This window comes from Carassius auratus, chromosome 29 (assembly GCF_003368295.1).
Source record: "Carassius auratus strain Wakin chromosome 29, ASM336829v1, whole genome shotgun sequence".
Classification (NCBI taxonomy): Eukaryota; Metazoa; Chordata; class Actinopteri; order Cypriniformes; family Cyprinidae; genus Carassius; species Carassius auratus.
This window is the reverse complement of record NC_039271.1, coordinates 8,550,801-8,575,407: the sequence shown is the minus strand read 5'-3', so window position 1 is coordinate 8,575,407 and position 24,607 is coordinate 8,550,801. Positions and strand designations below refer to the sequence as shown.

The 24,607-nt window shown below is 39.2% G+C and overlaps 1 protein-coding gene across 1 annotated transcript in view; it reads left to right on the top strand.

Moving 5' to 3' along the window:
• The window catches only part of LOC113047993 (neuronal cell adhesion molecule-like), a 36,162-nt gene that overhangs the window by 8,631 nt on the left and 2,924 nt on the right, over positions 1-24,607 (top strand). Inside the window, exons 3-31 of the mRNA XM_026209474.1 lie at positions 7,632-7,853; positions 8,636-8,653; positions 9,063-9,168; positions 10,446-10,639; positions 10,750-10,872; positions 11,134-11,304; positions 12,569-12,680; positions 12,823-13,007; positions 13,233-13,364; positions 13,846-13,989; positions 14,070-14,181; positions 14,272-14,435; positions 14,583-14,730; positions 15,644-15,768; positions 15,951-15,980; positions 16,622-16,723; positions 16,851-17,048; positions 17,140-17,210; positions 17,533-17,758; positions 18,515-18,630; positions 18,750-18,954; positions 19,045-19,167; positions 19,279-19,455; positions 20,040-20,075; positions 21,572-21,640; positions 21,881-22,003; positions 22,289-22,444; positions 22,938-23,069; positions 23,294-23,372. Of these exons, the coding sequence (XP_026065259.1) occupies positions 7,748-7,853; positions 8,636-8,653; positions 9,063-9,168; positions 10,446-10,639; positions 10,750-10,872; positions 11,134-11,304; positions 12,569-12,680; positions 12,823-13,007; positions 13,233-13,364; positions 13,846-13,989; positions 14,070-14,181; positions 14,272-14,435; positions 14,583-14,730; positions 15,644-15,768; positions 15,951-15,980; positions 16,622-16,723; positions 16,851-17,048; positions 17,140-17,210; positions 17,533-17,758; positions 18,515-18,630; positions 18,750-18,954; positions 19,045-19,167; positions 19,279-19,455; positions 20,040-20,075; positions 21,572-21,640; positions 21,881-22,003; positions 22,289-22,444; positions 22,938-23,069; positions 23,294-23,372 (3,683 nt within the window). The 5' untranslated portion in view covers positions 7,632-7,747. The remainder of the gene's footprint in view (positions 1-7,631; positions 7,854-8,635; positions 8,654-9,062; positions 9,169-10,445; positions 10,640-10,749; positions 10,873-11,133; positions 11,305-12,568; positions 12,681-12,822; positions 13,008-13,232; positions 13,365-13,845; positions 13,990-14,069; positions 14,182-14,271; positions 14,436-14,582; positions 14,731-15,643; positions 15,769-15,950; positions 15,981-16,621; positions 16,724-16,850; positions 17,049-17,139; positions 17,211-17,532; positions 17,759-18,514; positions 18,631-18,749; positions 18,955-19,044; positions 19,168-19,278; positions 19,456-20,039; positions 20,076-21,571; positions 21,641-21,880; positions 22,004-22,288; positions 22,445-22,937; positions 23,070-23,293; positions 23,373-24,607) is intronic.

The following is a 24,607-nucleotide window of genomic DNA, read 5'->3' as shown; positions in this document are numbered from 1 at the left end:
ATGCGCGTTGGGATAACACTGCTCCTACCCCCACCTCTGACGCGTCGACCTCCACTATGAATTGACGTGAGCGATCAGGGGTGACGAGAATGGGAGCTGAAACAAAGCAGCTTTTCAGTTTGGCAAACGCAGCCTCAGCTGCGTCTGACCACCTGAACGTCAAACTAGGGGAGGTCAAGGCGGTCAGAGGAGCGGCTAGTTGGCTGAAATTGCGAATGAAACGCCGGTAAAAATTGGCGAACCCCAGAAATCTCTGCAGGGCCTTGCGAGACTCAGGGGATGGCCAATTTACCACAGCCTTAACCTTCTCAGGATCCATGCGAACACCCTCAGTCGAAATGATGTGTCCTAGAAAAGAAACAGACTGTGCATGAAAAACGCATTTCTCCGCCTTGACAAACAATCCATTCTCTAGCAACCGCAGAAGCACTCGTCGTACGTGTTGCACGTGTTCCTGGAGAGACGAAGAAAAGATCAATATGTCATCCAGGTAAACATATATGAACAGATCGACCATGTCTCGCAACACGTCATTAACGAGTGCTTGAAAGACTGCCGGCGAGTTGGTTAGCCCGAACGGCATAACGCAGTACTCAAAATGGCCTCTAGGGGTGTTAAAGGCAGTCTTCCACTCATCCCCCTCCCTGATGCGGACCAAATGATAAGCATTACGTAAGTCCAATTTAGTGAAAACGGACGCTCCCTGCAACCTCTCAAAAGCTGAAGACATAAGCGGCAAAGGATAGGTATTCTTTACCGTTATGTTGTTCAGCCCTCGGTAGTCAATGCAAGGTCGCAAGGATCCGTCCTTCTTTCCCACAAAAAAGAACCCCGCCCCCGCTGGAGAAGAGGAAGGGCGGATAAACCCCGTAGCTAGAGAACTGGATATATATTTCTCCATGGCCGCCGTCTCTGGAACAGACAAAGAATATAACTTGCCCTTAGGCGGAGAAGTACCTGGCAATAACTCTATCGCACAGTCATAGGGACGATGAGGAGGAAGAGAATCAGCACGAGACTTACTGAACACCTCCTTCAGGTCGTGGTACTCCGCGGGCACGCTAGCCAAATCCACTGCTTCCCCCTGAAACACAGACTCAGAAACATTAACACCAGCAGACAAAAGACAAGACAAATGACATTCCTCGCTCCAGCTAACCACAGATCCAAGGCGCCAATTGATGCTGGGGTTGTGTTTCTGAAGCCAGGTGTGACCGAGAACGATGGGGGATGAAGGTGAGTCCGTAATGTAGAATGATATCTCCTCTGTATGATTGCCAGAGGTGGTGAGGGAAACAGGTAAGGTGGTCTGAGTGATGACTGGTAGTCTGTGTCCATTGAGAGCAAAGGGTGCAATGGGGTGTTTGAGGGAGGTGAGAGGAATGTTGAGCTTACTCGCAAACTGGAAGTCCATGAAATTACCCTCTGCCCCAGAATCCAACAAGGCGTGATGCTCGAGTGCGTGGGTGGACCACCGTAGACTCACCGGAAGGAGTGTCGATGTAGAAGAGGTCTTTCTGGCAGAGATCCCACCCGATAGTAGCCTCCGTCTTACTATCGGGCTTGGTCTTTTACCGGACAACGCTGGATGTGATGTTCTTGACTGCCGCAGTATAAACATAGTCCCAGGGATCTCCGCCTGATCCTCTCCTCCCGGGAGAGCCGAGCTCGCCCCACCTGCATGGGTTCAAGATCTCCCGGTGGGCTGACCGCAACATCTGAGCGCTGATACTGGGCCTCCGGTCTGTTCGTGAGAACTGCTCTCCCCCTCCGTCTGGTGGCTTGATCGAGTCGATTCTCCACTCTGATGGTTAGGTCAATCAGACTGTTGAGAGAAGTGGGGAGCTCGACGGCGCGGATCTCCTGTTGGATGCGGTCAGCCAACCCATGCAGGAAGTGATCCCACTGCGCCTCCTCGTTCCACTTACACTCCGCCGCCAGGGTGCGGAACTCAATCGAATAGTCAGAAACGGACCTTTCCCCCTGACGTAGGTCCGTGAGAAGCCAAGCCGCTTCCCTCCCGGCGGCGGAGCGGTCGAAGACCCGTCTCATCTCTTCCGAAAGTGCGTGGAACGAGGCACAGCAGCTGTCTTGGTTCTCCCACACCGCCGTCCCCCAGAGGGCAGCCCTTCCCGTAAGTAGAGATAAGACGAATGCCACCTTCATTTCCTCGGTGTAGAACGTGCGGGGCTGCAGGGCGAAGTGCAGAGAACAATGAGACAAAAAAGATCGACAGAACTCTGGCTCACCCGCATATTTCTCCGGGATGGGGAGGCGTGGATCGGGCTGGGAAATCCCCCCGGAGACGATCGGCGGTGTGGGTGGCGTGGGAGGCGCAGCGGGTGACGATTGTTGTTGTTGTTGCGTCTGGAGAACGAGCTCGGACACCTTCGTCACCATTGCTTGGAAGGCTCGACCCATCTCATCTATCGCCTTGTCTTGGCGATCCATACGACCCACAGCTCGTTGCAGAAATTCTTCGAGATGAGATGGGGAGCGATCGCCTGCTGCTTCCATGATGGTCAGATCCTACTGTAACGACAGACAAAAGAGGAGGAAGCAATTGCAGGCAATCAGATGTTGTTTATTGATAAGGAATGTCCAGAGTGTTGGCAATGGCAAGGAAGGTCTACGGTGGCGTGCGAAGAGTGGGATGGTGAAGTCAGCGGTGCAGGTGAAGGTGGTCAATGGTTAGAACCAGGAACAGACCGGAACACTGACACGCGGACGACAACACGAATCCAACCAGCACACAAACACGGAAGACGGTAATCCAGTTAGTACGTGGAGACATAAGAGAGGATCTGACAACAGAGAGAGAGCGAGGTGAGTATAAGTAGCAGAGGTATGATGACGATCAGCTGGAGCGAGACAATCAACACCCAGGTGATGACAATCAACTAAACGAACACATGGAGACAACGTAAGTACAAGAACAATAACAAAACATGACACGGAGGAAACACTGGATTTCCTACCGTGACACATTTATGCTCTTGCAAATGAGACAAAGCAATGTTTTTCATAAACCATTTGAGTAAACAGGGATTTGATTGGCCCAGAGGTACTTTATGAAACAAAATGCAAAACAAAACAGCTTATTGTCTAGAGAACGGATAAAAGCTTGTAAACAAACTTTAACCCTTTAAAAACGGCAAACGTGTTTAGCATAAAGCTGCTGTATCATCTGTTTTTCCACAGTTTTATCTTAATTCCCTCTTCAAGGGCTCCAGACTTTGGTGTGAAAAGAGACATTTAATCAAGTCCCCTCTCATTTGGCCTGAAGGCATCCTCTGCTAAAGTAAAGAGCGGTTCGTTCTTTTCAGTCTTCAGTGACAGTGGAGAGCAGTTGAGAGGGCTTCTCTCAGTAGTGTCCTCTCCTTGAATTTACATTAAAAAGATGGATGGGTTTGGCTGCGTTGTGTTTCCTATAATAGACATGTGTGTGTGTATTAAGTGTGTTGCTGTGGACACGGCGTGATCGTTAAATTAGCGTCCCGATTCGCTCTCTTGACTCAGGTCTTCTTCAGAGTGAAGGAGCTGTTGAGAAGAACTTGTACTGTCAGAGGAAATACGTTTCCCATGTACTCTTCCTGAGAGCACATTCTTTGGATTGCTGTGAACTACAGAAGAGAGAGTTTACAAATAGTTTTTTTTGTTTTGTTTTGTGTTTTGTGTTTTGTGTTTTGTGTTTTGTCTTGTTATGTTTTGTCTTGTTATGTTTTGTTTTGTTTTGTGTTTTGTTTTGTTTTGTTTTACAACCACTGTCTTAAGGGTGGAATACACTACACGGCTTTTTAAAACACTTCATACCCTTGTTGATTTTTGTAAATAGTTACAGAGGGAAAACTGGGCATCATACACTAAATGACTGAGGATCACACACTACCTGACTTTAAAGTCGATTCGAATACAACAAACTCATGCAGAAATATTTGCCTTATGTATAACAAATTAAAACATTGTACTCTAAAATCATCTCAAAATATCATAGTCCGAACATAAAAAATCAAAGCCTGTGACCATTATACACTACATGATTTTATATGAAATCTGTCAACTCAAATCTGCAGACTGGTTCTGACTTTCAGTTTTACAGTATTTTGTGGATTAGTGTATAAAATCTGCAATATTATTTTGTTCCTCATTATCATGGTAATATCCGGCCCTATTCAGAACAAACACTCAGAAAGGCCCTCCACGACCCGAGATGGATATTCTGTTGATGGTTCTCACACTTCTGTGGCATAGTACACATGTAATTGGTGAAAGTTGATTAATGGGATACATGTAATCATAGTATTCTGACATGGAGCTAGAAGTTTCAGCAGAAAAAAAGGTGAACAGTCTTGGCTTTTGTATGGTTAATGGACACAAAGTTTGATCAAAAGGTAGTTTATCTAGAAATAAACTCAAATAGTTTGGCTTCTGATCTCTCTCCTCGTGAAAGAGAATAAGCACTTGTCAACACAAACAACAAGTGAGCCAAGCCCACAAAAAGCAAGAGGAGGTGGTCAAAACAAACCCACATGAATGAAGTTCTTTGGCTGTACGGTATTGTCTCTGTTCACTTATTACAGTAGAAGGCCATTCGTATGTAAATTATGTCATTCTCAGTTTATGCAGGGATTATGCTGAGATGAATACTAAAATAGTCGGGTTTTGGATAAGCCCGTGGCAACATTTCTCTTGCTGAAAGTGAATCTGCATAACGACTTAAGGATAATAATTCAAGCTATGTGAATGAAGTCTCTAAATATAAAATAGTTGCATATATATTTAGAAATATATGGGAAATTGTTAATAAAAGGGTTGACTCTGGTGTATTAGAGCATTTGACACATATTCTTTATAGTGTGTTTATCTTTTTTGCCCATCAAGGGTGGCCTTCATCCAATAAAGAGGCCATTAGCCAAGTTGGTCCAGAAAAGGGGCCTCAGCAGCCTGATTCATTCTCGATTGAGATCTATCTTTTAGGCAGATGCCTGTGCCTTTTGTCCTTCATCCAGCCAATCAGAGAGTGAATAGTGGTCTGTGTTGGATTACCTACAGCATGCTGACCGGCATCTTTCCTCCATCTCTGTTGATTCTCTCAAGATATGAATGACTCAGCAGTAACCAAATCACAGTGTTCTTCTGTTCTGTGAGTTACCCAAAGCATCCCTCTGAGATATTGTAAAGTCTAATTATGCCAAAGGTCCAGGGCTACAAGCCAGCATTTAAAGCAGATAAACTTTTATGATTTATATAAAAATACATAAATATTTTCATTTATAATTATTCATATAAATAATTTTTTATTAAAAATAGTTATACGTAGAAAAAAAATTATTATATATATATATATATATATATATATATATATATATATATATATATATATATATATATATAAATATATATTATATTTTTGAGCAAACCAACATTTTCAAATCTCTTCCCCCACCTTCCTGTCCTCACATCCTTTCCTAATCAACAAAAGTGTCTTAAAGCCAAATATATAAAAATAACAAATCTATAATGAAATGAAAATGTATTTAAAAATTAAGAGATGTAATTGAATTATTCATTATTATAAGAATGTTAATAGCATGAATTCGGGGAAAACATCTGTTGGTTAATTAATTCAGTCATAAATCATGCATTATTGCAGGAGAAAATGTGTTGAACATGTAATTATTAGAAATCTATGTTTGTGCGATTCAAGTTCATAATTCAGACATGACTGCACATCTTTACCATATGACAACACAGACATGAATCTAGGCTTTGTCTTTGTTACATCTCATACTCTCATTTTAAAAGGCCCAGATGCCAATGTCTACTACATTTTTTCACATATTCTTATGTTCGAGAATAGCTAAAGTTCAAGCTGATTGCATGGCAACAGGAAATGTGATTGACAGTTTCCATTTAAGACAGTGTCACTGTCACTCTCTCTACTGCAAATGACCGGTTCAGGTCTTTCCAAAGGGTGCTTGAGCACATACTGTCACCATAGCAGCCATCAGACACGCTGTGCACATTGTCTGGAATACTGAAATGTGGTAAATCTACTTGTCTTTGGGTACTGAGGGAGTCTTGCCTTTTCTTCAGCCAGAAAATGTGTTAATAAGCCCTTGGATTTCTTTATTCACTTCTGTCATTACTTTTGACTGTAGTCAGGGGACATTGGTTCCATTTTTAAATACTTTCCTATCGACACTTCATTATTATGTTACTGTGTGTGTGTGTGTGTGTGTGTTGTTTTTGTTTTATCCCGGGTCATGACCCATTACACCTGATAGTTAATATTTTTTGGTCTAATGCGAGCTTTTAAACCCACAATCTGCTTCAAATCTGTGTCTCAAGCAACTTCCTTCTACTGTAGATTTATCGCTGCCTAAAGTGCATCTAGGAAACTAGATACTGTTGGTATATGTGATATCCAGAAGAACCAGTCTGGATCTTGAATGTCTGAATCCTTCACCTTGAGATAAATCTTTGCCTCTACAGACTCATGCTATCCCCACCCCACCCCACCCCTCCCCACTCACTCTCTCTCTTGCTGTATGATGCCTTCAAGGTTTCTGAGCTCATGAATTATGCAAAGCAGAGCCCATTTCCCTGACACAGCCTGCTACACAGCAGAATCACTCAGATAGCACTCTCTCTCTCTACCTACCGACAGGAACAACTGATGCCTGCTCACTTCTGTGAGACATTATACTCCTCCATCCTCACTGAAAACTTTATTCGGCCTGATTATTATTACATTACTTGGGTTTATATTGTAAAAACATTGCAGCCACTCATCCATCATGATCACAATGTGTTTTAAAGTGATTGTGATTCCTGTTTAGTCACATTTATGTCACATGCCAAGGTCGGGAAACACATCTATCATGCTATAGCTTATAAGAAGAGTCACAATCAGTTGAAGCAATGCAAAAGTAAAACAATATTGTGATGTTACATCATCCAACCAAATTTTATTTTATGAGTATTGTATTTAAGTGATGTGACATACAGCCAAGTATGGTGACCCATACTCATAATTCGTGCTCTGCATTTAACCCATCTAAAGTGCTCACACACAGCAGTGAACACACACATACACACACACCTGCGGTGCCCAGGTTGCAGTTGGAGGTTCAGTGCCTTGCTCAAGGGCACCTCAGTCATTGTATTGCCAGAATGAGTCTCGAACCCACAACCTCATGGTTAGGAGTCACACTCTCTAACCATTAGGCCATAACTTTCCCACATTTTTGCTAAACCACATAATGTTTTAACTCCTCTGGAAAAAAGATGTGCTTCATACATTTGAATTCAGTGGATGCATGTGGCTGAACATTAAAACAAAAGCCTTTCTGGGGGTTCTTAACCCACCTTTGAAGAACCAGACAGCAGGCTGTGTAATTTTGTGCTTCAGCCATGTGTATTGAGATCCATATGTCAGTTTTGAGGGTGCTGCCATCACAGCGTTCCTGTCTCTTCCAGCTGAGCGCCCTCACATGCCTCTGTGTATGTCAGGACGATCTGAGCTCATGTGAACTGCCCGTCTACAGCACAGATTCTCTAATAAAGATCTTGCCCTCTGTTTGGTAGTAGCATAAAAGATCATTGTTTTTCTATCTGTTCTCTTTCAGTCTTGCTGGCTAATCTTGGATGCCCCTGTTTATTTGCATGGTCACACTGAGTGCAAATCACAAGGCCCAGTTGCTTTGACCAGAAGGGGAAGGATTTTCATGTAACACACCCTGCCATGGATAGGAAGAGGAGTTGCACGCTCTGTGGAGGAGCTGTGATGCTGCTGCTGCTGCTGCTGCTGCTGGGTCACATGACCAATGCATTAGAAGTGCCTCTAGATCGTGAGTATTGTGCAGTGAAATTAAATTAAATCTGATGTAATACATTTTAATAATTACCACTAATTTCCAATAATTCGACAGAATAATATAGCTTTTCTACCTTGCCTATTTTAAAATGAGTTGCAATTCTGTCTTTGATCTCCTTAGACATTTTAAGTATAGATTCTCAGATAAGATTCATTCAAACACACTTAAAAAGCACTCAGGTAGTTTCTCAGCTTCTGTTCTCTAGAGAAGTGTTTCACTTTTACCATACTGACAGTGTGTTACAGTAAGTCAGCATTACTACTGTGTAAGCAGAATATATATGGACTTTTAGAGAGCATTGGTCACCCTTTCTCTTTCTCCTTCCATTTCTCTATTTTAAAAGAAATGAAAAGCTCTTAAAAACACCGGAAGGCAGGTTTATTCATGTTTAAACACAGAGAATGAAGCTCCTTTTTAGGATAAAGTGGTACCAAAATTCTATCTTATTGTACAGTCCAGAACATTCATTATTTTAAAATCTTATATTTAAAAACTATAATGCATGAAGCACCTTTTTCAGGGTGGTAAAGCTAATGAATCATTGACAAACAATCAGTATCATCAAAACCGCATTAGGAGAATGAAATGGCATGAGAGTTGCATGATGGGTAATGAATGCCCAACACACCTCCGGAAGTTTCACTGAGGGAATGTGATTTTGTTTGATCTTCTCTTCTCTCCTCTTTTCTTACACTAATTTGAACTCTTTTACTCTCTGCTCATGTATTTCCTGATTCATTTGGACAAAAAAAAAGCTAAAGTTCTGGAGGGATGTAAGTCTGGGCACTTTTGCTGTGAAATTTTGTTGTGAATTAGGTCCTTTAACTTGTGTCTTTTGCTTTCTTCTGTTTGAAGTGTTTATGAGTTTGATATGAATATTAAGATGTTTAATCCTTTATCAAACATTAAATCCCCCAACTATATAGCTATATGTAAATTATAGCTATGATCTGCCATGAAAACAAGAACTTCCATGACAGTTTGTGTGCATGCTGCATGCTCTTTGGTTGTTTGTCTCTATGGGTTTGGTTACACTGATAAACTAAAGATGGGCACTTTTATATTTTTAGACAATTTCTTGCAGAATCAGTTTCTGCAAAGGTGGTGCATCTGTGCTGGTTTGTGCCAAGGTGTGTGTGAGAAATAGAGATGCTTGTCTTCACACTGGTTTCTGTGCTTCAGTGCCTCAGCCTCCCACAATAACTCATCAGTCCCCCAAGGATTACATCATTGACCCTCGGGAGAACATCATTATCCACTGCGAGGCGAAAGGAAAGCCTCATCCCAGGTGGGTGTCACTTTAAATCACCAATGGTTACCACTACTGCAGATTCCGCTGCTGTGGACGGATGTTTGACGCTTAACACCTACCAAACTCTTCCTGAAAATTTGCTAACAAACATGTACTTACCCTCTGTCTATCCATAATGTAGGCGATTTTGTTTCTTCATTGAAACAGATTTGGAGAATTTTAGCATTACATCACTTCCTCACCAATGGATCCTCTGCAGTGAATGGGTGCCGTCAGAATGAGAGTTCAAACAGCTAACAAAATCATCACAATATTCCACAAGTAATCCACATGACAGTCCATCAACTAACATCCTGTGAAACCTTAAAATATGAGTTCTCTATCCTTAATATTGCTTACTCTAGAGAAAAGTCGTCTCATATGAATTAGAAGAGAAATATGCACAGATTAAGCACCGTTTACAAATGAAACAGTCTAAAACAGTTCTTAACAAATATGTTGGTGGGTTTTGATGTGAGAGGACAACTAGGGATGGACTTTTCACCAGAGGAAGTATTATTATGGATTATGTAGTTGTATTTTAGCCAGTAGGAAAGGTTTGAAATTAAAAAGCCTTGATGTATTTATTTTTTAAAAACACACTACTTTTTCACTTCACAAGATGTTAATTAAATGACTGCAATGGATTGCTTATGGATTATTGTGATATTTTTTATAAGCTGTAATGCAAATTTTCTGTAATGCTTTGAGTATTACTAAATTTATCAAAATCTGAAGAAACAGACTCATTTACATCTTGGATGCCCTGAGAGTCAGTACATCTGTGTAAATTGTCATCTTTGGGTCATTAAAGCATCATAAAATTAGAATAAAGTGACTTGCGCACAGTAATGCAAGTCATACAATAGCATTATGTGAAGAACAGACTGAAATCCAATTTATTTAAGATATGACGGCATTCATTTCGGACTCTTTCTCACACAACGCTATTGTGAGGCTTCAGATGACTAGAAATATAGCACACAGGTCATATGAACTACTTTTTTGATGCTTTATTTGGAGGTTGTCAGTGTAAATCATAAATTTTTATATGGAAAAGAGCAGCTTGAACATTCTACCAAATAACTCCTTTTATATTTCATGTATAAAAAAAAAACCCGAAAAGATCTGACTTGTAAGGGTGGGTATATTTTCAAAAAGTTAAGGAATTAACCTGATTGACAAGTGATGATCGATTAATGTTGTTATAAATGAAAAAAAAAATCAATTGTAATGTCACTCTGCGTTGTCTATTTTCACTCCTTTCTATCTAGCTTTTCATGGACACGTAATGGCACTCATTTCGATGTGGAAAAGGATTCCAAAGTTATTCTGAAGCCCAACTCAGGCACTCTGGTCATTGACATTAGTGGAGAGAAGGCAGAGGCATATGAGGGTGTTTACCAGTGCATCGCCCGCAACGAGCACGGCTCTGCCTTGTCCAATAACATTGTCATCCGTCAGTCAAGTAAGACAGACACATCCAAACAGAATACATTGCCACAGAAATGTTTTGCTCATATTTTTGCAGTTGCCTCCTGTCAGTATTTTTTTCAGTTGCTCAATTCTGTTTCATAGGGTCCCCCTTGTGGTCAAAAGAGAAAGTTGAACCAATCACAGTGCAGAGGGGTATGTCTCTTGTACTGCAGTGCAGACCCCCAGCTGGCCTCCCTCCTCCAATCATCTTCTGGATGGATAACAGTAAGATAAATCACACAAATTCACATAGATCAGTGAAAGTAACCCTCACAACACACGTCAGTCTTGCTTGCACATTCTAGTGTAAGCAGCCACTGAATGTCTCATTTGGTTATGTTTTCATATACTTTACATGGCAACCCAAGTATGTAAAATTGCTGCTTTGCTTTGCAGGTTTAGCTCATTGTTGTTTTATGGTCCTTCTTTTTTAGCAAATAGTGTTCACAATGAACTTATTCAAACACATGCGCTGTTTTGTGTCAGATTTCCAGAGACTTCCCCAAAACAGCCGTGTGTCCCAGGCTTTAAACGGAGACCTGTTTTTCTCCAACGTGCTCATGGATGACAACAGAAACGACTACATCTGCTACGCCCGCTTCCCACACACTCAGACTATCCAGCAGAAACAGCCGATCACTGTCAATGTCCTCGACAGTAAGTGTTTTTTAGTCTGCTGCTACAAATAGAGTCACCAATTTTTGTTCCCTACAACCGTCTGTGTAAATCAGCTCTTTTTTGAAATAGAAGAACACTCTGCCTTATTACGTTGAATTAAGCTTGCACAATATATACAGAATCACATTTGTTTTTCTGTTATTATTAGGGCTGTCAAACTATGATAAAAGTTTAATTGATTAATTGTACAATATCCTTCCAATTAATTCATTGAATTAATTGAATATGTTACATTTTCCCTGTTATTTTCGAATGCCTCTTCAGTTTTTCCTGCACTGTCCAGACCCGTAAATGTCAAAGCATTGCATGTTCATTATTTTCTGTTGTATTCCAGTTGAAGCTATGAATGACACTGTGTTGGCAGCCTTTTTGAATGGCTCAGATTTTTGGGGTGGTGAGTGCTAGCAGAACTTCTCCAAGTGAACCCAGCCTTCATCCCTCCCATCACTTGTGTTTCTGCCTAACCAGGAATAGCTCTGTACCTAATAAATCACCTATAACCAGAAATATAACTCACTTCTGTAGAAACCCAACCCTGACTCCAAACAGCTTGATCTTTATGAAGGTCTTGCGCTATATTGCACTTGGTATTAACATTCATTTCATCACATCTTTTTAATGAAAACTGATTTTGTCCGATTTAACAAAAGGACTGAAGCCAACACTAAAGGAGTTGACTATCACTGGCATTGTGAATGGCAACAAAATTTCCAAGATTACTGTATATGAATGGTAATCAGTCCTTTTTATTTGTTTTTAATTGTCTAATTAACATGTGAGCAGTGTCTACACATCTACTGGTCACTAATCTTTCCCTGTTTTAGACTGAATGCATGTATTAGTGTTGCATTGTACATTCTGTATGCAACACTATATAAGGTACTGTAAAATATCTCACTAAAACATTGCTATTATATTTTTCATTTGGATCCTTCCATTATCTTTTAAAGGCCATCTAAAAGAAGCAATGGAAGGACAGAATTCTTGTCATTCAGTATGAGGTTCACTTGATAAAAGACATCAGGGCACAAGACTTTTCTAAGCTTCAAAATAAATACATTTTCCAACAGTGCCGTTTTCTTTTTATAGCGTCAAATTTGACCAGTAATATGCTGTTTGCACACTTGTTGATTATGTGTGGTTTTACCACCAAAACAGGATCTTTTCCCTTCTCTTAAGTCCCGGGCAATAGCTGGCATCTTACAAGATTTGTCTGTCTGATCGTTGCCTATCTATGTTCTAGACAGTCCTTCTGGGGAGAGAGCGCCCACTTTCATGCAGCCACCAGGAATGCACAGTACCAGCATGGTCCTGAAAGGAGACACGCTGCAGCTGGAATGCATCGCTGATGGCCTGTAAGTAGGAGAAAGTGGAAAAATGCCTCTCTCTTGGGTCAGAATTCTGTAACCATGTCCATTTTTATTCTGATTGGGGTCAGACTGCATCAAAGGATTTGCATAAACAGTTCAAATATGTTTGACTTATTGTGTTTTTCAGTCCAACGCCAGATATCTCCTGGAGCAAGGTGAACGGGGAACTGCCAAGCGGCCGTTTTTCATTTCACAGTTTCCAGAAAACTCTGAAGATAACAGAGGTGACGGACGCGGATGGGGGAGATTACCGCTGTTTAGCCAGGAATCGCCTGGGGAGCAACCATCACATCATCACTGTAGTGGTCAGAGGTCTGTCACAGGACATCTTTTCAAAAATCTTGTTTAGTCACATCATTCACTAACCCCCGGGACGCCATCCTGAACCAGATTCGAGTTGATCTGAAAGACCCTTTTTGTTAGTACGATATCTTAAAACACATGATGGAATATTCTAATCTGTTGCACAGGAAGATAACATTCTAAATTCAAATTTTGTCAGTTTGATTTTTGAACTCTTTCTTTCCATTTCCACAGCGGCTCCCTTTTGGATCAGTGCCCCTCAGAACCTCATCCTGGCGCCGAAAGAATCTGGGATGCTCACCTGCCGGGCGGATGGCAACCCTAAACCCACGGTCACATGGTCTGTCAATGGAATTCCCATTGAAAGTATGTAAAGCCAACTTTACCAAAATAATGCAGCTTCTCCAGTATCTAGCTACTATTTTCAACAAATATTTTTATATTGATACACAGGATGTTCTGATTTATTGCAGTTAATCAGTTTGTTGGCATTGTAGCTGTAAATAAACTGATTCCAGAAGATAATATATTTCATAATATTTCTTTAAAATTTGCTTTTCACTTGTAGAAACGAAGTGTTTTTATTTATCTTTCTAGTTTTGTTGTTGTTGTATTATTGCTGTTTAAGTTTTATGCTTTCCCTAATTCATTTCATTGTTTTTGTGCCAGTGGGAAATATTGTTCTTATGAAATTATAAATGATATCATCTGATACATAAAAAATTAATAATGTAGTTTGCACATTTTTTTTTGTCAGTAGCTTGTAGCATAGCTAATAACTTGTTCTGAAGAATGACTTGATCATAGTTCAATTATGAGTATGATTATGATGTTATTTCTTTGACAGACTCACATAAGGACCCCAGTCGGAAAATCGAAAATGGCAATATCATCCTCAGTGATGTTCAGACCGGCTCGAGCGCTGTTTACCAGTGCAACGCCTCCAATGAGTACGGTTATCTGCTGGGCAATGCCTTCGTCAGTGTCCTGGGTATGTTACTATATATTAATTTCTATTCTATTCTATTTTTCAGTTGTTCTGTATGGCAAATTAAATATATTACATTTCAGCTGAACCTCCAAGGGTGCTGACCCCTCCAAATCATGTGTACTCCGTCATCACTAACAGTAGAGCTTTGTTAGACTGTGCTTCGTTCGGCTCACCATTTCCAAAAATCACATGGTGAGATTAATATTATTTTTTTAAGTTTGCCTATGAAGTATTTACTGTGAGTTTTAAGTTGCATGGTGATTATGCTTCTGTGATCTGCAGGTTTAAAAACGGTCAGAGCGTGGTGGATGGAGACTTGTACATCATTCATAAGAACAATACCTTAGAGATCAATGTGGCTCGGCCCGTACACAGTGGCAAATACACCTGCATTGCCTCAAACAGTCTTGGCAACAAAGAAAATCATGTTTACCTGGAAGTGAAAGGTGAGTGAAAGCTAAATTGAGTTTGTGAAGCCTAAATCGTTGTGTATTTGTGATATGATGAAAGTGAATGAACAATAGTAGTAGTAGTATGATGGAAAATATAAGAGAAAAGAGCGAGATGTACTGTATGTTGTTTTCTTTCCGCAGAGCCTACACGGATCCTCAGACAGCCTGAGTATAAAGTGGTCCAGAGAAACAGCGTGGCTGAGTTTGAGTGTAAGGTCAAACACGACCCCACTCTCATTCCCTCCATGATATGGCTCAAAGACAATATGGACCTTCCTGAGGACTCTCGGTATGACCTGCAATCAGTGCTGCAATTGTTGTTCAAATAAAAGCACCATCTGAAACCGGTTAGCACCTGAGGCTCCGCGCAAGATTAAGGGAGATTAATATTTATTGTTTTATTTAGCTTATTTTAGAAATAATTAAGTCATTTGCACCTGCTGTATATGGCAAGAAAACTGCAGATGGAACAGTTTGGTATTTTTTTTATTAATAGGCATTTTCCCTTTTAGAAAAGAAATACACTACTGTAAGTGTAAAATTAATAATTTTATTCAACAAGGGAGCATTCAATTGATCAAAAGTGACAGTAAAGACTTTTACGTTGCTACAAAATATTTATATTTCAAATAAACGCTGTTCCTTTAAATGCTTTATCAAAGAAACCTGAAAACAAATGTACAGGTTTCCATAAAAAATATTATATATAAAAATGTAACATTGCAACTAGTTTTCAATGTTGATAATACTAATAATAATAATAAATTCAGCATATTAGAATGATTTCTGAAGGATCACTGAAGACTGGAATAATGGCTTTGCCATCACAGGAATAAATTGCATTTTAAAATGTTTAGAATAGAAATTTTTTATTTTAAATGAAATATTATTGTTTTAAACAGCATTATTGTTTTACAGAATTTTTTTTAAATAAATGCAGCCTTGTAATTAAAAAAAATATTGAAAAAACATAACAACCCCAACACTTTGAACTGTAAAGTATATATTCATCAAGAGAAAATTTTGGGGAAAATTAAAACAGTAATAATAATAAAAAAGCTATTTACAAAAAAGCACTTTTGATCTAAAATATGACTTCTGAAGTTTGAGAAAAGTAAAAATAATGTCTCAAGTTTATTTGCTTTGAAAGGCGGCCTGTAGCTACTTGTTTTTGACTGGCAGGTGTGTGTTTGTTTGTGTAGATTTGAGGTGGGCTCTGATAGTCTGACTATACGTGACGTGAGAGAGGATGATGAAGGCAACTACACCTGCATCAGAAACACCACCCTTGACCAAGATTCAGCCAGCGCCATGCTCACAGTAGTCGGTACGCTCAGTTCATCCATCACTCTCACCTGTTTCAGTTTTTTTCATAAACTGTACAATATACAATATGGCATCCTAGTTTTTTTGTCAATACAGATCATATGGGTAATATTGTAGAGTTGAAATTGTACGGTTTTTTTTATAATTAACTTCTGACTTCCTCAATCCTGCTTTCCTTGTCAGAGGCCACACCAACACCACCTATAATTATGGGTAAAATGCACTTCTTTCAGTTCCCAAACAGGTCCCAAAACCATTTGATGCATTTGTATTTTTTGCTTTTTTGTTGTTTATCCCTCATCACCTTCCTAATATGTGCTTATGGATGTGCTTTGTGGATGTTTCCCATTAATACATAAACTGTTAAAGGCCATTTAGGTTTTTAATTTTCGCAAATGAGGCAGCTCGCTAAAATTTTCCTGACCTCATTTGGAAGTAAAGACCTGTGTGGTTTCATCTTTACCAACAGGCTCTCATGCCAATTTGACATTTTGATGAGTTTACTAGTGAATTCGTACAATCTCAGGTTTATATTTTCATACGATCTGCTTACACCACACTGAGGTTGGCTTTTTGACCTTCATGCTTATTTTTTGCTGCAAATTTTGTGTTTTTGTACAACTCAAATCATACTAATTTAATCTCATGTAACATTTTCTCACGAAATCGGTTTGGCTGTACCTTTCAGACACTTTAAAATCATGCCTTTAACAGAATGTTACACGTCTGTGACAATTTTTTTTTTTTTTTTTATCTGGTGGTCTTTTTTTTTTTGCCTTATGTTGCATGTTATTAATGTCTCTTGTAATTCAGCTGGATCAAGTTTTGTGTCTTATAATATCCGTTTTTTCCAGAGCAACCGGATCCACCTACAGACCTGGAGCTGACAGACCAACGAGAGCACAGTGTTCGGCTTACATGGACCCCTGGTTATGAAAACAATAGTCCTATTCAACGTGAGTTAAAACATATTAAAGACTCATTGTTTGTTACCTTGTGGCAGATTAATTGGCCATCCACATAATAGGTCAACAGAAACATTTAGTTCTGCTCTTCTGATCCATTTCTACCTGGTTACCTCAGTGTTCCTGATCCAGTATGAAGATTCGCTCCACAAGCCTGGAGTATGGGTCAATATGACCGAAGTCTCAGGAACCAGAACCACAGTGAACTTGGAGCTTTCCCCGTATGTGTATTACTCCTTCAGGGTCCTGGCACTCAATGAAGTGGGTCTGAGTCAACCCAGCGCTCCATCTAGACAGTACAGAACCAACCCTGCACGTGAGTTACCTTAGCAAGAAAGCAGAATGCTTAAAAATCTTTGAACGTCCTTGTATTTTTATGAATTAAAGTCTGATTGTGATTCTCCCAGAGCCTGACGTGAATCCATCAGACGTTGAAGTCGTTGGAACATCACCTGACAGTCTGACAATAACTTGGAGGGTAATACACTTTGATTTTGTTTAGTAGAGTGCACTCCTAAAAACAAAAGGTTCCAAAAAGGGGGTGGGGGGTATAGCAATGCAATTGAAGAACCATTTTTGGGGACCCTTGAGAACTTTTCAGTGATCAGTTCTTAATCAGATCTGTTTTTTTAGGGTAAAACAAGTTTTTTTTTTCACTATAAAAACCATTTGTGCTTTGGAAAGGTTCCATGGATGATAAATGTTCTTCAAGGAACCATAGATGCCAATAGCAAACCTTTATTTTTAAGAGTATACCTACTAATTCAGCTGAGCTTCTTGTTTTAATGTCTGGTGACCAGGAGCTGACTGGACTGGAGTCGAACGGTCCAGGCCTACAGTACAACGTGAGCTGGAGACAGAAAGATGTGGATCAGCAATGGAATTCACTCTCTCTGGCCAATGTCTCGCAGTATGTGGTGACAGGAACGCCCACTTTTACGCCTTATGAAGTCACCGTGCAAGCGGTCAATGACTACGGCCCTGGTCCCACACCAGAGGTAGTGCTGGGATATTCAGGAGAGGACTGTGAGTAAGCTGCAGAAAGCACTCAAACTTATTTATACTATTCTACATTACTTGCAGTGTATTTATATTCTATTATATATTATTATTCTATTATATAAGTACTCTTTTCTCTCAAATTGTTTGGCAGTAGGAATAATGAGGTTTGTTTTTACTGCGTTTACTCTTTGCTCTACAATTGAAGCCTTTAATCGTGGTAAGAAAAAGCCCTGGGTTCAGTCTGAAGCGGCATTGGAAACTGCAGCCAAAGATGAGAATCTCAGCTCTGACTCTGACTGTTGTGCCTCATGATCCTAGGATTGTCTTAAAGTTTAAGGAAATTAATCTTTTGATTAAAAAACAGGAATGTTAGGCAGAAATGAATAGGCTTTGAATATTAGAGAAACAGGCTGGTTGAGATATCCAGCACTATATTGCATTTGAACGCATCGCTGGTATTCCAGTGTAGCCGTACAGGAAAATCTGCAGTTTTGCAAGTGTATGAACTTGTCCCTGAGGCCTATAGACAGAAAATAAGCAGTCATTCAAAAACAGTCAACCAAACTTTTGTGAGAGAGAAGAGGGTCCTTTTTGAAAAGTGGTGTCTTTCTAGCAAGGTTACTTCCATCGATGTCGCTGGCTAATGCTGCAGTTTTGGCAGATGAGTTTGTGCTGACACACAGTCACTGAAAATGTACATCCAAGATGCTGGACAGATTTCAAGAAATAAAGAATTTAGTTACATTACAAATAATAATAATTTATGTTATGTCATCTTAGTACCAACTATGGCCCCGGAGAACGTAAAAGTTTCTGTTCAGAATGGGACGATGGCTGTAGTGAGCTGGGACGCTGTTCCTCTTTCAACAGTACAGGGACGACTGAATGGATATAAGGTACTTACTTAAAACTGAAAAACATTCACATCTCTAATATTATTCACCAATTACGGAGATCTACCTGAAGATGTTGACATTTGAGCTGCAAACAGTCTAAGATGTCGGCCATCCTTTAGGTGAGTTACTGGAAGTTGAGAAGCCTACACAAGCAAGACCCTGAGCCCAAGAAACCACAGGAGCTCATCTTTCAAGAAAATGAGACGGAGAGTCTTCTGCTTGGCCTTCATCCCTACAGCCAGTACAACTTCAACATTAGAGCCTTCAACGGGAAAGGAGACGGACCCAGCAGCCCCAATCAGATATTTGAAACACCAGAGGGAGGTATAGTGTGTACTTGCTTACTATATGTGCTCACTTGTTAAAGTATGAAATATTTTTAAAGGAGAGTAAACTATATACATTTTTTTTTAGTTCCTGGGCCTCCTGCAGATTTAAAAGTTGAAAATCTGAACCTGGACTCACTGGTTGTGAAGTGGGCGCCACCTGTAGAATATAACGGTCACCTGACAGGATACTTGTTCAAATACCAGCCTAGTAAGTCTAAACTGAGGCATGTTTTATGGAATTTTGTTGCTGATTTATAAAATGATGGTGATTGCTTACACTTTTCATCCTCTCTATGTGAACTCTGTCTTCTTCTTGTAGTCAATACAACAGATGAACTTGGGCCGCTCAAAGAGCTGCTTCTAGCAGCAAACGAGACCAGCATCACTCTGGACAACCTCAAGCACAGCACACGCTACAAGTTCTATTTGAACGCCAAGACTGTCAAGGGCTACGGCCCCACTGTCACAGAAGAGGGTGTCACAATCATGGACGAAGGTGAGGACCAGCTTTCTGACTGATTTTACCATGAAAGGTTTTCAGGATTGTATGCAAGGATCCAGGTGCAGTATTTTATTCTCAAAGGTGGCTTCGCAGGTGGCTTCGCAGAAATTGCAAGCAGAACAAAACTTCACATTTCACTTTTTACATTTACATTTACATTTAGCTGACTAACAACATAATACTTTTAATGCTTTAAGGGTTGCATACTAGATTAATAGTTTTAACGCAAACATAACATGCAGTTTGTCTGTTTATTGATATTAGAAATTTTTATACTTTTATCCATACTTACAAATTTCATTTTGTGAGGCAATATTAGTCACTTTTTTTTAAAGCGCTATTCACCATGTCATGTTCTTAATCAGTATTTTTTGTCTTATTTGAAGCGTAGAACTTAAATATTTGTATTAGTTTTATTTTAATTTTTTGTATTTGTATTGGATTGTACCCTCCAACAGCATCATACTTCGTGACTTATACATTTAGAAACAATCTATTTTGGTTGTTCGGTGGCTGCTATTTATATCCCCTCTACCTTTGTCTCTCTTTCTTTCTCTCTCTCTCTCTCTTCAATGAAGCATTAATTCGTCATCCCGCAGTAGAGGCGGGAAAAGGTAACACCAGTATCAGGCTGATGAGAATGCATGCTGGTTGAGCATCAGCTATGTGACTAGAAAGTCACTGTAGCAGTGAAAAGAGATAGATACATATGCATGAACCTCCTCAGGCCAAAAAGCTTTACACCTGACTCAGCCTTCTCCATATGTCATGGAGAGTCACGTTACCAACAAATGCAAATTCCATCCCACTGCTTTCAGTAGGGCTTAGCTAGAAGATCTGCTGTTTAAAGGAATAGTTCACCTAAAAGTAAATGCTGTTGTTGGTTTTAATCTTAATGCAGCTCAAACAGTAGTGTACAGGTTGGCTCCAAAAATGACAAAAAAGTACCATTACAGTGATTCACATTATATTGATTGTGCACTATATTTGAAATTTGTTGAAGCCATATGCTACTTTTATATAAAGATCAGAATTATAGTCATTATTCACTTATAATTTTTCCACATACTGTAGTAAACTCGAGAACTGGAACAGCGAATGAATTGCTCTTCTAAATTGGTTCTTTTTAGTGATGTCTAAGTTTGCAAATTGGACTAAGCTGAATTGATTCATTCAGATAATTCATGAATTGAACTGAATCATCTCATTGATTCAATCTCAGAGTTAACATCTCACTGCATGGCACAATTATCAGGGAATAATGATTCTTTTGGTCACAGTAAAGCTACTGTATGATTTGATACTTGAGACTATTGATGAATTTTGAACTACCATGTGAACTTCATTGTACAAAAGCTCCAACTTTAATGCCATGCAACTTTTTCACTCATAATTGTTCACTCATTATCTTTACACTCAGTGAACTCCAGTGCATTCAAGAACTGCTACAAGTGAATCATTGAGTCAGTGAATTGAATTGGTTCTTTTCAATGATGTTCTACACAAATTGTACTAAATTATTTGTGCATGAATTTAACTGAATGGGGTCATTTACTCAATTGTAGTTGACAACTCACTGCAGAGGAAGATTATCAGTGAACAACGACTTAATTTTTGGGTTGTTCAACACAGCATTGCAATCGAATCACTTCAGAAGACTTGTTGCACATGAGTCATATGGCCTTCCTTTATTGTCCTTTTTTGTCAGTTTTGGAGGTTAACAACTGTGATCATTGTGTAAGACCCGTGTTAAAATTTTCATAATATAAATCATTTTCAAATCCAAGTCATATGGGTTTGGAGTGACACTAGGGCGAGGAAATGCCAGAAGTTGAATTTTGGGGTGAACTAACCCTTTAACTAGAGTAGCCAAGGACATTACAAGTTTTTCAGTGTGGACGTATGACAAGACAAACCCAGATCTCTCTGCCTCGATCCCAGTGTCCTCTCAGAAACACAGAGTAACTAGCTCTCATTGCATCGATGAACTGCATGTCCCTGCATGCTGTTAACTTTGATCTGCATTTCTCTCTTTCGCTGCCTTGTTTTCTCTCTATCTAATGTTTTGTGTTTCATGTTGTGTGTTTCACTATTCTCTGTATTCTTCCAGGCTCAGCCCCCCCTACACCACCACCAACCCCCCCTGTCACTCAATTTTTGCAGCCCCCGTTTCACAAGGGTACAAATACTCCTGTCCCGGCACCTTTTCTCTCTTTCCTTCATTGTTACGCTTGTGTGATACTGTATTGAACAGGAATCTGTAGATGTTATACCTTTTAAAATGTCACATGTAAATATACTTGTGGTGTATGTGTCTATATATTAAATACTGGGGCCACTAGACATCCAAATATACAGGATGAACTTCTTCATAATCTCAAAATTTTCACATCACTTGTATTTTTCCTTGTTTGATCAGCGCCACCTGCGGGTCGGATGTTTGGGAGTGTAAACTCCTCAGTGGAGGAGAACCATGCTGTGATAAGCTGGGAATACTCTGGGCCGGATAGGAATGTTTATGTGGAATATGTTGTTGATAACAGTAAGATTGTCCTCCTTACAGTTTCACTACTGCTGTGCGTTTATTTAATATCATTAAGTTCATAGACCAATTTATTTATTATTATATAGAATTTGTGTAATATAAAAATAAAAATACTGTTTTGATAAAAGCATTATAAATATATACATTTTATTTGATTTTAAATACATTTTGACTTAAAGAATAATTATTTAATAAAATCTAGTTTTTAAATATTTCCTGCGCAATTTTTTTTTTTTTTTTTTTTGTCATAATCTCTGCCTTGCCGTCGGCCCTTGTCTCCAGGTAAAGATCCCTGGAAAACAGAGTATGTAAATGGCACTCGGACATATCAGATTAGAGGACTAAAGCCGGGGATGTCCTATAGGGTTCGGGTGGTAGCCAAAGACCACTCAGACGCAACGGTCCACAGTACAGAGGAGCTGTTGATTACAGTTCCAGGTGAGGAGAGCATGTCTGCAGACCGTCAGCATCAACCTCACCTGTCACTCACCCGTGAAGCCCCGCCCAGCCTCAGTTCCACACATTACCTGTAGCTTTGGTTTGGAATCTTAACAAATTACGCATGAGTCCAGATGGGTTTATGGAAATGTATATGCATGCCAGAATTACATTTGTCCATTTCTTTCATACTTTCTTTTTTGACATCCTACAGCAGTCTTCGTACATCGTCAGAGAATTTTAAAATGCACTTCTTTAAATCCATGTTTCAAACTTGAGTTTTTTGTTACCTTGATGTTCAACTCATGTTCATTTCTACTTCACTGTTGATGCCAGTATTTTGTGTTTTTGGTGGTGTTTGTTTATATATATATATATATATATATATATATATATATATAAACACCACCACAATATATATAACATATATCTGCATAATACATTTAAAATGAAAAAAATTGAGGATTCATTCATTTTGTCCCCTTTTTTGCAGCTATGACTAGCAAGCAGGTTGACATAGCCACACAGGGCTGGTTTATCGGGCTGATGTGTGCCATTGCTTTACTGATCCTGGTGCTCCTCATCGTTTGCTTTATAAAGAGGAACAAAGGAGGCAAATATCCAGGTAAGTGACTGTACAAAGTTGATGTGAGATGTTTGAAACCGGTGGTTAAGTACATCTGTGTGGTGCTAATGCTGAAACTGAAATCTTTTAAACAGTGCAAACAGACCACATAAGATATCTGGAACATAAAATAAGAAATATTTAAGATTCTGCACACACGTGGACTCCTTTGTACTCCTTTGAACTTTAATGCCATACAACTTTTTGATTTTCCAATCTTATAGTAAAAGAAAAAGAAGATGCCCATCAAGACCCAGAAATCCAGCCCATGAAAGATGATGATGGGACATTTGGGGAGTACAGGTGAGGAAAACGACATGTAGGACTTAATCTACAGCTATTTATATCACTTTGGTCAGAGATCATGAAAAATAAACCTTTAAATTGCACCAGTGGTTCTTAAAAGTGATGTTGTTGTCATTTCACCACTCACTGAAGACAAACTTGCTTCTCCTCTTGCTCAGGGATTCAGACCGTAATTTTTTCATTCCTCTGAGATGAATGTAAACATCTTTGGCCTCACCACAAAACAGCTTGAGGAAAGCAGGAGCAAACCTTTTTATGCATTATAACAATTCTTAAACAAAGCTGTGTATTATTTGACTGTACAAATATTTTACACATTTTTCATTCATTTTTTACATTTTCATTCATTTACCACATTTAGAGTGTCAAATCAATTGCCTTCCTAATTTACGTTATTTCTGTAAATTATTTTGTTTTGTGTCATTATTGATATTTATTGTCATCATTTGTTTTATTTAATATTTTTTAATTTATTGTTTTATATTTGTGTTTATATGTTTGGTCATATTGTCATTATTGTTGCTGATGCAATGGAGCAGATATGATTGGAACTGGATGATTAGTCTCAACTCAACAATAGCTTATTCAAGACATAAATTAAATTATTTGAGAAATGAAATATTAAATGCAAAATTAAATTATATATATTGTACCCTGTAATATTTTAAATGATTAAATTCAATGTCAGCTTCTGAAAGTGCCAAAACAGAGCCATGGTTGACATCAGCCTTGTTTGTTTTTTTGTTTTTGTTTTTTTTGTCTTGTATTAACATTCCACATGTCCTGTTCATAAAGTCCTTTATTTGTTGTGTATGATGTCACTGTGTATTCATTTGTCTTTATTGTAAAGTGATAACCTCATTGTCAAACATGTCAGTCTGTCTTTTTTGTTCCTCCTGTGTGTTTTAATTTTGGGGGGAGTTTAGGACTTCAGAAAGGTAAGAGGGGCTTTGCAAGTCTTGCATGCATAAAAATCTCCCATTTATTCATCTCCTAGTTACAGAAGAAAATCAAACAGATGTCTGTTAATCCATTTGTTTAGAAATCCTCTATCATTTTATGATTTTCCAGTTTTGAGAGAAATGGTTTGTGCGTTATGAAGTATGTTACCAAATTTCCAAGTGCACGTTATGACCAGTTCTGAACATCTACTGCCTTTTGGATTTTGGAAAGACGCATATAAGGACTGTTGGGAAAATACCTGCACTAAACAGCATGTTGGAAATGGACGA